This window comes from Mesoplodon mirus, assembly GCF_964341445.2.
Source record: "Mesoplodon mirus genome assembly, chromosome: 18".
NCBI lineage: Eukaryota > Metazoa > Chordata > Mammalia > Artiodactyla > Ziphiidae > Mesoplodon > Mesoplodon mirus.
In genome coordinates, this window is record NC_138994.1 from 7255338 (window position 1) to 7271064 (window position 15727).

At 55.6% G+C, this 15727-nt stretch overlaps 1 protein-coding gene across 8 annotated transcripts; it reads left to right on the plus strand.

Annotated features, from left to right (window-relative positions):
* The first annotated feature begins 6002 nt into the window (after positions 1 to 6002).
* On the plus strand, positions 6003 to 15493 carry RUNDC3A (RUN domain containing 3A). 8 transcript variants are annotated; one of them, XM_082602707.1, is made up of 11 exons: positions 6009 to 6422; positions 10063 to 10178; positions 10573 to 10721; positions 10908 to 10993; positions 11822 to 11911; positions 12025 to 12105; positions 12284 to 12449; positions 12571 to 12728; positions 13519 to 13656; positions 13753 to 13877; positions 14291 to 14903. In XM_082602707.1, the coding sequence occupies exons 1-11, from the start codon at positions 6316 to 6318 to the stop codon at positions 14308 to 14310; spliced, it is 1236 nt and encodes a 411-aa protein (XP_082458833.1). In that variant the 5' UTR covers positions 6009 to 6315; the 3' UTR covers positions 14311 to 14903. The 8 variants fall into 8 exon arrangements, with proteins under 8 accessions (XP_082458834.1, XP_082458833.1, XP_082458827.1 ...); XM_082602701.1 differs by lacking the exon at positions 14291 to 14903 and adding an exon at positions 14912 to 15493 and having other exon boundaries at positions 6011 to 6422; XM_082602702.1 differs by lacking the exon at positions 14291 to 14903 and adding an exon at positions 14912 to 15493 and having other exon boundaries at positions 6011 to 6422; positions 10585 to 10721.
* Positions 15494 to 15727: the final 234 nt, after the last annotated feature.

The following is a 15727-nucleotide window of genomic DNA, read 5'->3' on the forward strand; positions in this document are numbered from 1 at the left end:
TGAGAGTTCTGCTATCTGCTAAGTACATCTATTTCAATTATGTATTTAGGGACCAGGGAAATAACCACCAGGTGGGTCTGTGGACCTATTGGACCCACTGTGGGATGGACTTGGCCAGGTCTCCTTTTATCACTTGGCCTCTGTATGCCCCACTCTAACACATGTCCATGGTGGCATTTTGATCCCTTAATATCTGTCAGCTCAGATCCTGTACCCAAAAGCCTTGAAAGATCTGAGTATTCCCCTTTCCTTAGTTGCTCTGAGAAATGACTTTGGAGGAGTGAGATAATTATTATGATGTAAGTTTCCTGTGGCACTGCAAGATTCTTCCTGAAGGGCATCGGCCTCTGCTTTAATCAGTGGGTTCTATAGCTGAAAAATGGTTGGGGTCTGGAAATTGGGTGATGAATCATGATTTTCCTTTGCAGTGGCCGACATCAGCCTTCTACTCTCACATTCTTGCTTGTTTTTGGTTATATAAGTCAAGAAATACTCTCATTGGCTGTCCACCTACCTAGGAAGACCATGTTCTTCCATGTTGAAGACCACTGGCGATCACAGTAGATCCCAGCTTGCCATTTTGGTCTTTCTGCCCATTATGGTAATTACGTCCACCTTAACACTGATGACTAAGTGCCATCACCTGGCCTCTGTTCTGGGTTCGTGTCATACCCACTGACTTTACAAAGCCCAGTTCCATAGATATGTCCACTACCATCAACTTTGGCCTGCAGAGAATAACCCCTACTGAACTGCAAATGATGCCAGTGCCTCTCCGACAACTAGCCCATTTCTTATCACTATTTAAGCAAGTGTCTCTGGGTCCTCATGAGGAACACAGGAAGCTGGAGTGTTCTCTGGTCTTATACAATAATAATAGGTCTTATACAATAATAATTTCATTCTGGTGAGCTCATCTCCCTAAGCCTTTTGACCCTTCCCTAGCACTCAGCCAAGGAAATTCTAGCATCTCCACCTCATTTGCTGTAACATACGGTTTCCTCCAAACTTTGAAGCTCTATCCTAGTAGCATATTGAAACTGGTTCCAGATGTCCTTGCTAAGGCTTTAAAATGTTAAATCCTTAGTCATGGTAGAGTATCCCAGATCAATATAGACTCTCCACTATCCAGCCTTATATTCTACTCCCTGACCCCAGTCCGGCACCCTCAATATCTGTTCTCAAGCATGTTCTCCCAGTTTCTGCTGCTACGTTAGCCAGATCCTGCAGCATTTTTGGTGAACAATCCCTTTCTTCCTATAGCTGGCATAGTACTTCCTCACTTGTTCCAGGATGAGACTTGCCCATGGTCTAGAATCGTGGAGTGGGGTCAGGGTCAGATCTTGAAGAGAGCAAGTATCATCTTGTGAGGCATCTGCCTCAGGTGAGGACTTTGCATGTTATCCAGGCAAGGAGAAACTGCTCTCTTCTACCAAGCGGGAGAGGCCACTTCTCCTTGCCCAGTGGGTTCAGGATAACATGGGGATTCCAGAACAGATGTTTTCATACCAGGTCTCAGTGTCCTCCTCCTTCCTTATCAGGGCCCTGACTTGGTGGGGCTTTGAATAAATAATCCTGCTATTCTTACAGCATTATGGGATTGATTTTCAGCCCAGTCAGCCCTACACAGGCTGCAGATAAGAGTTTCCTTGAGTGCTGCCCTAAAGGACTTCTGGGTTTTACACTGTACCCTGAGTTGATAACTGATGTGAGTCTGTCATTTTTTTCTTTTAGCAATTTGAAGGCATTTACCAACAACTGACCAACTCCACAATCTTTATAATTCCCATTTCCCTCCCATATCACAAATACTAGAGATACTCACAGGCAGTGCATCCCTGGATTCACCAGGGTGAGAGTTTTAGTAAACTTGCTGGTGCTCTGGGTATCAGCACCCGCACTTACCCCGGCAATGGAATCCTTGTTCCCATTTGGATGGTGAGTCATCCAATTCCAGAATCCCGTTTGGGGGATCTGCTTCCTAGGACCACTCCAGATACCAACTGTGTTTTTTGGGGGGAGGGGCGGTCCCCCTAGGAATAAAATCTCAGTTGAGGATTTGAAGGATTTGATATTTGAGGGGTTTTTTTTTGGTTTTTTGGGGGGGGTGTTTAGTTTGTTTGTTTGGCCACGCCATGCAGCTTGTGGGATCTTTGTTCCCCAACCAGGATGGAACCCATGCCCCCTGCAGTGGAAGCTCGGAGTCCTAACCACTGGACTGCCAGGGAATTCCCCATATCTGAAAAATGATGCTAGGAACTACCTGCAAGTGAATGGGAAGGTGACACAGAGAAGGGAAGGAGGCCAATAAAGGCTGTGCTATCAACCCAATTAAGAGTGTGGACAAGTGGAACTGAGTCCTGCTGGGGACTCAGGGAGCCAGTAATAATGTGAGCCTCAGGACTATCCCACCTGACGGCTGAGAGAACTGGGGTATTTTTCCACCAATCCTCATCAGTTATTGCCTGAGGTTTGTTGAGGGTGGGAGTGCCCAGCGTCTGAGTAGTGCAGGCTCCAGTGGCCAGAGAGAGCCCTCAGGTAGAGTTGCAGTTTTTCTGGCAGTGGGACGTTTGTTCAGTGTACCCAAGCGCTTAGGGAATGAGGGAGGGATACTGACAGCACCTGCTACCCCAAGGGAGGAATCCGTTCACTAGATACAACAATGTTTCCACTGAACTGGTAGCAATCCAATTCTGAGGATTTAGATTCTTCAAGAATGAAGTGGTCACCTGACATGGTTTAAAAACCAACAATAGGGCTTCTCTGGTGGCGCAGTGGTTGAGAGTCCGCCCGCGGACGCAGGGGACACGGGTTCATGCCCCGGTCTGGGAGGATCCCACATGCCACGGAGCGGCTGGGCCCGTGAGTCATGGCTGCTGAGCCTGTGCGTCCGGAGCCTGTGCTCCGCAACGGGAGAGGCCACAGCAGTAGTGAGAGGCCCGCGTACTACAAAAAAACAAAAAACAAAAAACAATAGCCAACTGGGGTGCTGGCTAAGGGCAAAGTGAAAATGAAATGAGTGTTGGAAGAGGAGATTATAAATGTCAACTTTGACCAGTTACAAAAATAAGAATTGTAGATGCTATGGGTATTTGCTTGCTTGCTTGCTTGCTTTATATTATATACTCTGTATAGTATTATTTCCCCCTAACTTCCTTTGCCTTATTATCTTATAGAAGGATTGTTGTTGGTAGTGAGCTTTATTATTTAGTCTTTAGGTTCCTCTAGAGGAAATGAGGCTGAACTCAGAAAGGTATGAACATCACCCAGAGACGAATAGTTACTGCAGAGACTTTGCAACTCAACGTTGCAGGGGAGGGCGCTATAGCACCTTCACTTGTACCAAAGACAACTGCATCTTAATAGGCAAAGGCAGGAAGTTGTTATTGTTCAAATATGTATAGAAAAGATGTGTATAGATGCTGAGCAGCAAAAGTTCCCCACTTTTTCTGTGCCTGTTACTTATTTCTGGTTTTTCTGCTCCAGATCCATTCTTCATGTCTCTACAAACTTGTTTCCCAGACTCCACTACTAACTGGCCTTCTGTTAGGTTCTACTAATAGAAAGCACTAGAGGGAGATGGAAGTCAGGGAAAGGAGAAGGGACGATATTCTCTTTGGGGTTTTTGTTTAGGGTCACCCCATCTTTGGCAGTTGGCTCTAGCCTTCAGCTTTTTTCTGCCTTCTAAGAACCAGCTTTGTAGATGGCACCAGTGGCAGCCCACTGGTGGCTCTGGCTGAGTCTGAGCCCCACCCGTGGGCTCCCACCTCTTCCCTTGAGTTCCCTTAGCCCTTGCTACTTTATTTAGTTACAAGTTTCACTACTTTCACGTTGTCTCTATGTTCTCTTTCTCTTTTTGCTCTTTTGGTCTTCCCACTCCTGTGTAACCAAATCCCCTCTATTTCAAATACATCGTGTGGTTTCTATTTTTCTATCTAGGCCTTATCTGGTGCACAAAATACCCTCAATGGTAGAACAGATAAATTGTGATAGAGACATACATTGGAATAGTATACTGCGAAAATGAATCTCCCTAACATGATATTGAAAGAAGCAAATTGCAACTGAATTCAAATAGTATGACTCCATTTCTACAAAGTTTAAACACCATTAAACTATATGTTTTATTGATGGATGTGTAAGTGGTAAAACTATAAAGAAAAGCAAGAAAATGATGATCGCAAGAGTCTGGATAGTGGTTATCTCTTGCGGGGATGGATGAAGATGAGATCTGGGAGAAGCATACGGCAGGTCCTGGGGTGTTGATAATATCCTATTTCTTGATCATTGAGGTTATGACATAGGTGTTTGCTTTGCAAATATTCTTCAAGTTGCACATATGTGTTTTAGGTGCTGTTTTGTGCATCCGATATATCTTGCAATTGAAAAACAAAAGAACGGGGCTTCCCTGGTGGCGCAGTGGTTGAGAGTCCGCCTGCCGATGCAGGGGACACGGGTTCGTGCTCCGGCCTGGGAAGATCTCACGTGCCGCGGAGCGGCTGGGCCCGTGAGCCATGGCCGCTGAGCCTGCGCGTCCAGAGCCTGTGCTCCGCAACGGGAGAGGCCACAACAGTGAGAGGCCCGCGTACCGCAAAAAAAAAAAAAAAAAAAACAGCCAAAAAACAAAAGAACGAACATCACAATCACCCCTGGCAATGGGTCTGGAGGCAGGAGGACAATAAGAAGGGCTTCTTAGAGGTGAGGCAAGGGGGAAAAGTCAGAGAGAAGGGACTGAAAAGACTAAGTCTGAGGTCCCAAAAGCCAAGAATTGAGGCTGACGCTGAGTGAGCAGATCTGTGCTGGGAGTCAGGACCTTCTTCCCAGCCCCCAGAGGGGCACACCAAGGTTGGAAATTTCTCCAGGTCTCTCATCTCCTGCTCCTCTGTTTGTGCTAATGGAGGGTCCCTGCCTGCTGGTCATATTCAGATGTGGGTGCACATCTGAATCAATGTGTAGACATTGACCTGCCACTAGCGAGCAGAGTAAACCCAGTGAGTGGGCAGAGTTGGTGAATGGACATTCTTGAGGCCAGATGGAGAAAATGTGTGGCCCCCTTGTAACTGACACAGAAAAGCTTTCTGTGGGAGCTGGGGATTTCAGTGGTTGAAAGAGAACAGGCTAAACAGAGGGATGGAGCAGGTGGGAGCAGTGCTGTGAGGGAGCAAAGGGTGGCAGGGAAGCCGGACTATGCCTCCATTTCCCCACCTTTCCCTAAGAGATGCGACCAGCACTGTAAATCGACTATGCTTAAAAAAAAAAAAAAAAAAAAAAAAAAGATGCAACCAGCTTTTCTGGCCTTGCAGAGAGGGTTGATGGCACCCTGCAGCAATTCTGGCAGCCAAGGGGTTAACCTCTCATGTCAGCTGCCTCTGGGGTGGTGTGAGGAGGTAAGACTCAGAGAAGAAGCAGTTGCACCACTGTGGGCATCAGCTCTACTGCTGGGAACCTCCACAGAGCCCAGGCCCTTAGCTGCCAGTCTACTCTCCACTCATCGTCCCGAGTGGTCCCAGGCGCTGGGTTCCTACGGCTTATTCTGGTTTCCCCTCCCCCACCCTAGTATCCGTGGACTCCACCGGCTGGTGCACACAAGTCAAGCCAGGGCGCAGACAGACAGATATGCAGTCTCTGACTGCTCCTTGGTCTCCCGGCTCGGCAGCGTAGGGCCACCTGCGCTCTCTGGACGCAGACCTGGCCTGGCCTCGCTGGGAATGCCGAGACTGAATGGGTGGGGGGCCGGGGCCGGGATGAGGGTACAGGAGGTGAGGAGAAAGGAGAAATCTGAGATAGACACCACTGATCACAAGTCAGAAACAAGGGAGAAGAGGCGTCGGAGCTCAGAGGCGCTTGGCGTGGGTCCCGGGCTCTGAGCATGGGGGTGGAGAACAAGCCAGAAGCCCCCTTTCTTCCTTCCAATCGCTGCCTCTCCCTGGGACCCTCTCCGCCCTCCCTGCGGCCCCGGCCCTCTCCCCTCCCCCCAAAATCCTGCGTCCTCTGCGGATTGGTCCCCGGCATTCGGGGCGGGGCCCGAGGACCCTGACGTCACCTGACAAGGGGGGCGGGCGGCTAGGGAAGGGGGGTGACGGGCCCCGGCTCAGCACCTCGGAGAGCTCCCTCCCCTGCCTTGTTTTGCTCTGGAATCGCCGCCGGGGGAGGGAGCCAGGGGGCCCGGCAACAGGCGCAGCGGCTGGAGGATGGCCGTGGAGGGGTCGAGGGGCCCCGGCGGGCAGAGGGCCCAGCCGTGATCCGGCGGGGGGGCCGGGGCGCCGGGCGGGTGCGGGGGGCAGCTAGAGGCGGCAGCAGTGGCTACACATCTGGATGGAAGCGAGCTTTGTCCAGACCACCATGGCTCTGGGGTTGCCCTCCAAGAAAGCGTCTTCCCGCAATGTGGCTGTGGAGCGTAGGAACTTGATCACCGTGTGCAGGTGGGCACCGCTGGCGGGTGGGGGTGGGGTGCTCAGGAAGAGGCGGCGGGGCGGGTTGCGGAGAGCTGGACTGAGCGTGCCCGCGGGAGGATGCACAGCAGCCGCGGAGAAAAGGGAGAGAGCACAGGGTTAGGAGGGGCGCGTCCGCTATCCTCAGGCTCAGGCCTGGAGGGGGCTTGGAGGTCTGGTCCCTACCCTTCTAGGCCAAGCCAGGCCTATGCCCAGCCTGGGGCCTGGGGGTGAGGGGTGTTTAATTGGCACTGCAGCTTCCTGTGAGAACCAGGAAGTGACATTGTGTGTGAGGGGGAGGGGTGGGGATGGCTGACTCCCTTGCTGGGGACGGGAGCGGGGTGGGCAGAGGAGAACTGATGGGATAGGGGATGAACGCCCTCCAAGCGTACCCTCACTCCCACTCCTGTCAGCCTGGCCTCTCTGGGGTGGGGCTTTTCTGGGAGATTTTCCAGTGCTCAAATCCTGGATCAGGGATGGTGCCCTCCTCCATCTCTGGGCAGTTGCAGCCTATGGCAGGGTCAACTGGCATGTAGGCAAAGTCCCTGAATCCGTCCAGTGAAGGCACGGCACTGCCCCTGCCGTGGGAAGGACTGAGGGCCTGACCGCAGAAGCCTGGGTCTCCTAGGTTCAAGGGGAGGAGATTGGGAGGGCAGAGCCATTGGTTCCTGAGGGTGGGGCTGTTGCAGTGTTGGGAAGACCTGCCCACTTTCCTGGGGCCAGGAAGTGAAGCTTCCCACTTCCCAGCCCTGCAGTGATTCACGCCCCCTGCCCTGCCGTGAAGCCAGGAATGGCCAGTCTCTCAGCCCCACCTGCACTCATCTCCCCGCCTAGGATCCCCCTGCCAGCTTCCTTCTCCACCTGCAACCTCCCCTCTCCCCCACGCCACCTCTGAGGGCAGGGCGCTCCCAGTGCAGGGCTCAGCTGTCTTCCCTTGCCAGCCCCACGTGCCTGCACACTGGCCTTGGTCCCGCCCCTTCCCCCAGGAATCAGTGCCCACCTGATGCCCTGGCTTCCGTATCCTACAGCTCCTTCCAGGTTCCTGGGCACACACCCAACTGTACTGCGTCTGTCTCACACCATTATATCCCTAGTGCCTAGCACGGTTCTGTGCACATCTGACCTCTGTAAAAATGCCTGGAATGTTATAGAAGGAATGAATGCAGCAATGGCCCAACCCAAAGGCGGTCCCCTGCCTCCACGCTCACCCCCCAAACCCTGCCAGTGTGGTGTAAAACACAGGTGGTCCTAGGTTCAAGCTCTTACTTCATCAGTTATGAGCTGTACAACCTTGAGGAAGTCTCCTAACCACTCTGGGCCCTGGGTGCCTCATCATCCCCACTGTAGATGTAACAGCCACACCAAGGAGTGTGCCTAGCCCTGTGCCTGGCACACGAAAATCGCCCCATCCCGATGTCATCCTTCCAGTCCCTCTCCTCTCGCTTGATCTCCTAGGTTCCTCTTCCTTCTCTTGCCTGCCAGGACAGCTGGGCCTGTTGAGTGTGTGGGAAAGGGGGGAACTCCCCTTGGCCTAGGCTGCAGAAGCAGAGGTTCTGGTGGATTGGAAGTGCGCTTAGAGCTGGGGTGTGAGGGATAGAGTTTTGGGGACGATTGGGAGCATGACAAAGGCTCAGAAACCCCTCGGGCCCCTGCCGCCTCTTCATTGTCACATGGTTCGCCTCCAGCTCCCAGAACAGTTCCCTTTAGCAGGCCGAGGGCTCCCCTGGGCCCTGGCCGCCCTGTCTCCATGGTAACCTGCAGCAGCCTTGCACCTCTGAGCAGGGAACACACCATGGGGCTCCTGGGGGGGCAATGACCAGCTGCAGCACCCCTGAGGACAGATGGCAGATGGCTGCCATGCTGAAACCAGCCGCAGGCCCCCACTGAGGTCTGACCCAAATGACCAGAAGAAATCACGGGGGCGGGGCTGCATAACGAAGCCCAGATTAATGCCCTAAACACAGGCTCCTTCTGGCTGTCCCATTAATGGCTCAGCTCCTCACCGCCCCTGTCCCATGGCCTGCGCTCACCTTCTCTCAGTCTTTCCCGGGATCTGAACCAAAATTTGATGAGACAGGTACCATTGTTCCTGTTTGCACCTGGGGAAAATGGGCCTTGGAGAGATTAAATGACTTGTCCAAGGTCACCAGGTATCACATGGACACAAGATTTGGGTCCATCCAGGCTGCCTCTCCCTAGTGCAACTCCAGCACTGACCTGGCTCTGATCTCAGGCCAGACCAACTCTAAGCCCATAGGGAAGGGAGGAAGGTCCATGGACTTGGTTGTGCCATTGCCCTGAGAGCCTCAGGGGCCAAGGCTTGAGGGCTGGAGCACAGAGGGCAGAGGAGGCAGGGGTTGGTCGGGGCCTTGGTGATCCTGACATCCACCAGGAGGCCACAGATGTAGCAGAAAGAGCGAGGCCTTTGGAATCAGACATACCTGTTGACTTCTCACAAGCTGTGTGACTTTGAAAACATCAATCTCTTGGACCCTCAGTTACCTTATCTGTCAAATGGGGCTGACAGTGATAAGAAGAGGACCCCGGGCTGTTGTAAGGATGGATGGGATAACACACGCAGAGTATAGTGCTGGGCACATCACAGGGCTTGATGAGCTTAGGGTAAAAAGGACAGTTCCAAGCAGCCCCCATATCCCTGGATACCTCACCCCTGCTATGCCACCCATAGGGGGCCATGATGGGATGTTGGGAGCCGTGTCTTCCTCCCTGTCCCAGCCCACCGCAGTGATGGCCGGTGGCGACTGCAGGCATAGGGACTGCAGAGGGAGCTGAGTCTCCGGGCAGGACTGAAGGGAGGGACGGGGGCTGCTGTGCTCCAGCCTCTCAACCCCATTGGCTTCCCTTCGCTTCCTTCCTCTCTGAGAAGCCAGGTGTCCGGGCCCCCAAGCCCCCTTCCAGAGATCTGCTGCCAATGCCCCCTCCCACCCACTGAGTGTGTCAGACCCACACCCTGCACCTCCCCCGGCCCAGTTCTGCACCGCCTGGGTCTGGGCAGCTGGTGTGTGGGTGGCCAAGCTAGGAAGGAGAAGGGGGAAGGGGGGCATCCGTGTGCTGGGAGCCCACCTGGCCACCCATGCATGCCCACACTCCATGTGCTTGGTGCCAACTCACATGCCCTGGTACAGGTGACCCGCACCCCGCCCCAGAAGGGACTGGAGATTTTTCCAGCAATAGCAGAAGGCAGCTCGAGGATGGGGCACAAAGCAGCTCCTAACTCCTATCGGACCCCTACCCTTCTCTGACAGAGAGAATGCAACCCCAAAGGGTGGGCAAGGAGGAAGGGGCTCTGGGCTAGCCCGCTGGCTCTAGGTGCCTCATCTTTCTACCGATTGTTTCATCCCCTCTCATACCTTGTTCTTGAAGCTTTCTTTCTCTGCCTCTCCCGTCTCCTGTCACCCACTTTGTCAATCAGTCTCCCACCTGCCACCCTACTCTCGCATGTCACAGCCCCTCTATGGGTCACTACAGTCTCCCCTGTCTCCCGCCCTCTTTCCCTCCGCTCCCCAACCACTCCGTGCTCTTGGTGGCCTCTTCTCTGCCTTCCTTCTACCCCCATCACCTTGTCTTCTCACCTGACACCCTACTGCCCTTCTCCCTCCCCCTCGCCCAGGTTCTCTGTGAAAACGCTGCTGGAGAAGTACACGGCAGAGCCCATCGATGACTCATCTGAGGAGTTCGTGAATTTTGCAGCCATCTTAGAGCAGATCCTCAGCCACCGCTTCAAAGGTGGGCCCAGGTTCCTGTCCCCCCACTGCCCAGCCCTCCCAACTCCCAGCCTTTGGCTTCCAGCTACCCCCCACCCCCGCTCTGATCTACTCTGTGGCTTTCTGAACTCCATCATTCACCCTGGCCCCAATTCTGGACCATGCGCAGAAGCCCATGCACAGAGCTGGGAAGAGGGGAGGGGATCTTCTGCGCACAAGGCAGTGGGTGTCCATAAGCCCCAGCCATGGGCATGCAGTTATGTGCCCTGTATATACATGCATGTGTGTGCACGTGCGTTTGGGGTAGGCACTACGCACGCGCACGGCTGCTTATACTTACGCATGTGTGTGCCCCATTACATGGACCCTCTCCGAATTCCCTGGTCTTGCTGAGCCCCCTCCCTGCCCTGGCTCAGCCTGTGCCCCAGCAGGTCCGGTGAGCTGGTTCAGCTCAGACGGGCAGCGGGGCTTCTGGGACTACATCCGCCTGGCCTGCAGCAAAGTGCCCAACAACTGCGTAAGCAGCATCGAGAACATGGAAAACATCAGCACTGCCCGCGCCAAGGTAAGTGGCCTGCAGTGAGCAGGGCCAGGGCAGCTGCTCCCTGCTGTGGACACAGGAGGGCTGCCTGTTCCTTGGTCCTAGCCCCTGCCCACGGGCACTGGGGAGAAGGGCCACAGGAGATCCAGACCCAGTGGTGCACACTTGAGTCCCTTCGGGGCAGCAAGTAAAGGTGAGCGTGCTTTCCAGGGCCGGGCATGGATCCGGGTGGCACTGATGGAGAAGCGCATGTCGGAATACATCACCACAGCCCTACGGGACACCCGGACCACCAGGTCAGACCTCCTCAGTCATTGTGGACCACAAGTCCCAGTGTGTACATTCATTGCCTAAACACGCTTGATCCTTAAGTTCCTGATGTAACCTTCAGTACCTGGACTACAATTCCCAGTATGCACTGCTAGTTTCCATCTCCCAGACTGTCCACCAGTCAGCTGGGCCTGCAGTCCCAGAACACACCTTTAGCACCACCACCATCTCTTCCAGGTCAAATTCATTATCTCCCATGACCCCCAGCACCGGTCTCATGCACAGCTCTGCTCTTAGACACAGCTCTGGACAAGCCTCAACTGTGTATCATTTTACTTGTTGGCCTTCCATGGCCTACAACACAGAGCCCTACCTGCTCCCCAAACAATAGCAGCAGTCTGTACTTGCTACCCACGGACTCCAGAGCCCCAGGGTTCAGAGCTTCAATCCCTGCACTGTGGGGTTTTAACTGCATTGTATCTCTAGCCTGTCCTCACATTTCAGAGTTCACGTCAACATATTTGTGAGCATCTACTGTATGCCAAGCACTGTTTTAGGACTTGTTTCCTGATTTTTAAGGATCTGGGTGACCCCAGTACTTGGTGGGGAAGGGGGAGTTCTGAGGATGGAGGTCTAGTCTCAGGGCACACACGTTCTAATAGGTGGGAAACACGGGCGCTATCCCCAGTGGGCCCCAGTCTAAGGGGATGACAAGATCCACAGCTGAGGGGTGAGCAGGAAAAAGATACCTCCTTCCTCTAGGAAAGGTTGGTAATAAGCCAACAAGAGACGCTCTGAGGGGTGGGGCTCCCTGGGAGGATGCTACACCGGCAGTCCCTCACCCCTCCCCGCAGACGTTTCTATGACTCGGGAGCCATCATGCTGCGGGAGGAAGCCACGGTCCTCACCGGGATGCTGATCGGACTGAGCGCCATAGACTTCAGGTGGGACCTGGGTGGCCGTGGCCATGGTGGGGGGTTGAGGTTGTTTCTCTGCGAAGGTCCGCACTCCCATCCCCTCATACCCGCCCCCAACCCTGTGGCTGCTCTGCCCCCAGCTTCTGCCTAAAGGGCGAAGTGCTGGACGGGAAGACCCCCGTAGTCATCGATTACACGCCCTACCTAAAGTTCACCCAGAGGTGAGCAGCCCGATTGCGGCGGGGGGTGCTGGGTGCGGACAGACGACGGCCCTGAGGGGCGGGGATGGCGGGAGACGGGCGGGCTGGGCGGCATCCTGGTCCCCCTGCCCAAGGGGGTGTGGCTGGGGCCGCGCGGGCGGGCAGGGCCGGCCGGTGCCCACTGCGCCCTCCTTCCAAGCTACGACTACCTGACCGACGAGGAGGAGCGGCACAGCGCCGAGAGCAGCACGAGCGAGGACAACTCGCCCGAGCACCCGTACCTGCCGCTCGTCACCGACGAGGACAGCTGGTACAGCAAGTGGCACAAGATGGAACAGAAGTTCCGCATTGTCTACGCGCAGAAGGTGCGCGGTGCGCGGCGGGGGCGGGACGGGGCGGGGGGTGGGGGCTGAGAGCCCGGCAGAGGGCGGGCGGCCGCGGGGACCCCCTCCTCTCGCCGCCGGGGCTGAGCCGGCGCCCCCGCAGGGCTACCTGGAGGAGCTGGTGCGTCTGCGCGAGTCGCAGCTGAAGGACCTGGAGGCGGAGAACCGGCGGCTGCAGCTGCAGCTGGAGGAGGCGGCGGCGCAGAACCAGCGGGAGAAGCGGGAGCTGGAAGGCGTGATCCTGGAGCTGCAGGAGCAGCTGTGAGTGCCGCCGCGGCCCTGACCCCCGTCCTCGGCCACCCCGACCACATCACCCCAGGGAACCCCCGCCATCGCCCCCACTGAGTCTAACGCCACCTTTCCTGATACCAAGCACCAGCATCAAACCCCTGAGTCCGTCACCGGCACCCGGAGATCCAGCCCCCTCCCCGCCACCGCGACCGAACATCATTCTCGACATAAGGCCCCCCACCAACCGGCTCCCCACTTCACCCTCAACTACCCGACATAAGCTAGAATGGCCACTGAACAGTACTCCTGGGACCCCAAGATTACAATTAAGGACCTCTAATTAATGTGACTCAACGACCTTCAACATGACTGCATTATTCCCTCTGTTCACCACTCCTCTGATCTGCAGCGTAGGCCCACTGACCATCATCACCCACCGTGAACCCTGACCTCACCCCTACCCATCCCTCTAACCGTTCCCCTTGAAACATTTTCATCACCCTGCATGATTGCGGCACCCCATGACTCTTCATGATTCCCACACTATGCTGCACCCACCCGCCCATCACCCTGACTGACCCCTGCAACATCTCATTATTCCCCTAACCCCCAGCACGAGGGCACTAATTCCTGGCACCGCCGTGGCCCCCCCAGTACCCTCCACTGACTCCCAGGATCTGCCCCACGGGTCCTCAGCATTCATACCCGTTTCTGCTACCCAGGTTTCAATCCTAACCCCTCCCCCCACCTCTGGCTGAGCTCCTCTTCCCCACTTCTGCTCCCTCTTCCAGCCAGGCCTGACCCCCCCTCCCCATCCCAGGACAGGTCTGATCCCCGGTGACCATGCTCCCCTGGCCCAGTGTTCCAAGGACGTCACCACACGCCTGGTCAACCAATGGCCGTCACTGGGAACACTCAATGGGGCCGAGGGCGCCAACAACCCTAAGCTCTACCGGAGGTAAGCCCCAGGCAGACTTGGCTTGGCCTCAGTGCCACTCCCTCCTCTACCAGGGAAGAGGGGCACTGGGGCCATGGGCCTCTGCCCGCACACCAGCTCTCTGCTTTGCCACAGACACAGTTTCATGAGCACGGAGCCGCTGTCGGCTGAAGCCAGTCTGAGCTCGGACTCCCAGCGCCTGGGAGAGGGCAAGCGGGACGAGGAGCCCTGGGGCCCCATTGGTGAGCCCCCCAATCCAGCACCCATCCCGGAAGGGCTGAGGCCAGGCCTCGGGGCTTGTAGTCAGGCCCTGGCCACTTCCCTCATTCATTCAACTCTCCCCAAGAGCCTAGCACAGCAACTGAGAGCTTGGTTTGGGGCGTCAGGCAAATCCCAGCTGCGCCTCCTCTGGTTGCGCGAGCTTGGTCACTGATTCCACCTTGCTGAGTCCTTCTCATCTGTAAAATGGGGATGTTGTTTAAAATGATCACCAGTGTTGGCATATGGTGAGGGCTCCATGGCTTTTGGCATCATGACATCCTCAAGAGCCCTGCAAATCCTCAGGGAGTTCTTCGCCTACCTAATTTGCTCTTATCTCATGCGCTCTGTGAACCAGTCGCCTGATCATTGTTTCCCCCTTTTCTTTGGCTGCCAGGAAGCTCAGAGCCAAATTAGTGGCTCCCTTCAAGAGAATGTCCAGGACTTCAACGCATGCATTTTGTGTTGCCCTCCCCCTCTGGCTTCACCTTGGTTTCCCACCCTAGTTTTCCCGGTGCCTGGACTACCTGTCTTTTCTTTCTAAAAACCACACTGTACTGGATGACCCTAGATCTTCTTTGACACAAGGCAGGCTATGGACGTGGAACCCCGCCACACTGTTTGTGATTGTCCGTGTGTCTGTCTCCCCACCAGACTGTGAGCTCCGTGAGGGCAGGGACTGTGTCTCGTCCGTTCTCTGTATCCCCCGTGCTTGGAACGGAACAAGTGCTCACCGTGTGTTTAATAAATGGACAAAGAGAGAGGATGAACCCTCGGGGGGAGACAGAGACATAAACTGACGATTACAATGCAGTGCCCCCAGCTCTGTGCATGGAAACGGGCAGGTGCTTACCAGGGTTTAACTGAAAAAGGCAAGCGCTCCAGCAATGAGGAAGGTCTCGGGATGGGTGACCTGAGGGCTGTCCCTTCTCCGCCTGCACCTGTGCACACCCAACTCACATACGCAACTCGCACACGCAGACCGGTTGGCCCCACCTCACCCGCCCTCTCTCCCCAGGGAAGGACCCCACGCCCTCCATGCTGGGCCTCTGCGGCTCCCTGGCTTCCATCCCCAGCTGCAAGTCCCTGGCGAGCTTCAAATCCAACGAGTGCCTGGTGAGCGACAGTCCCGAGGGCAGCCCGGCACTGAGTCCCAGCTGAGGAGCGGCACGGACGGTGCCGGCCCCACCTGCCGCCTTTCCTCAGTCCCCCAATCCAGGCCACCCTCCAGAGAATGCTGCCCACTCAGCCAGGCGTCTCTCGGGAGACACCTTTTGCTTCTAGCGCGGTTCAGCTTCTTGCTCATGGAGGCAGGAGCTGCCAAGGGAGGCAGCTTGGGCCAAGAGGCAGGGGCACCGGGGCCACAGGGAGCCCTCAGGAAGCTTATTCTTCTGGCGACCCTGCTGCCTGGCTAGCTCCCTACCGGACTCTCCTTCGCTCATCTCCCCGCCCTCCTCAGGAGCTGGTGGCCCAGCCTGGCACCGCCGCCTCCCATGCCTCTCGTCTGTCCGTGTGTATGCCCCCAAGTCACTCCTTCCTCAGCCCCCAGGCTGGGGGGGGGCACGGGGGGCAGCTATGAGGGTAGCAGGCAAATAAAAACCAGAGGACTGAGAGCAGCCTTGTCTGTGGGGGGACTGGGACAGGGCCCTGTTCTGAGGTTGGCAGAATGCGGTGGGGCTAGTGCTGCGCCCATAACCAAGGTGATGCTAGACCAGATAAAATCAGGTGTGTCCCCTGGGAGCAGACTGGTCAGAATAATTCAAGGGGTGGGTGGCTTCTGTATTAAGTGTCCTAAATATTAGGTCAGCCCAGGGAAGGACCAAAACATGTAAGG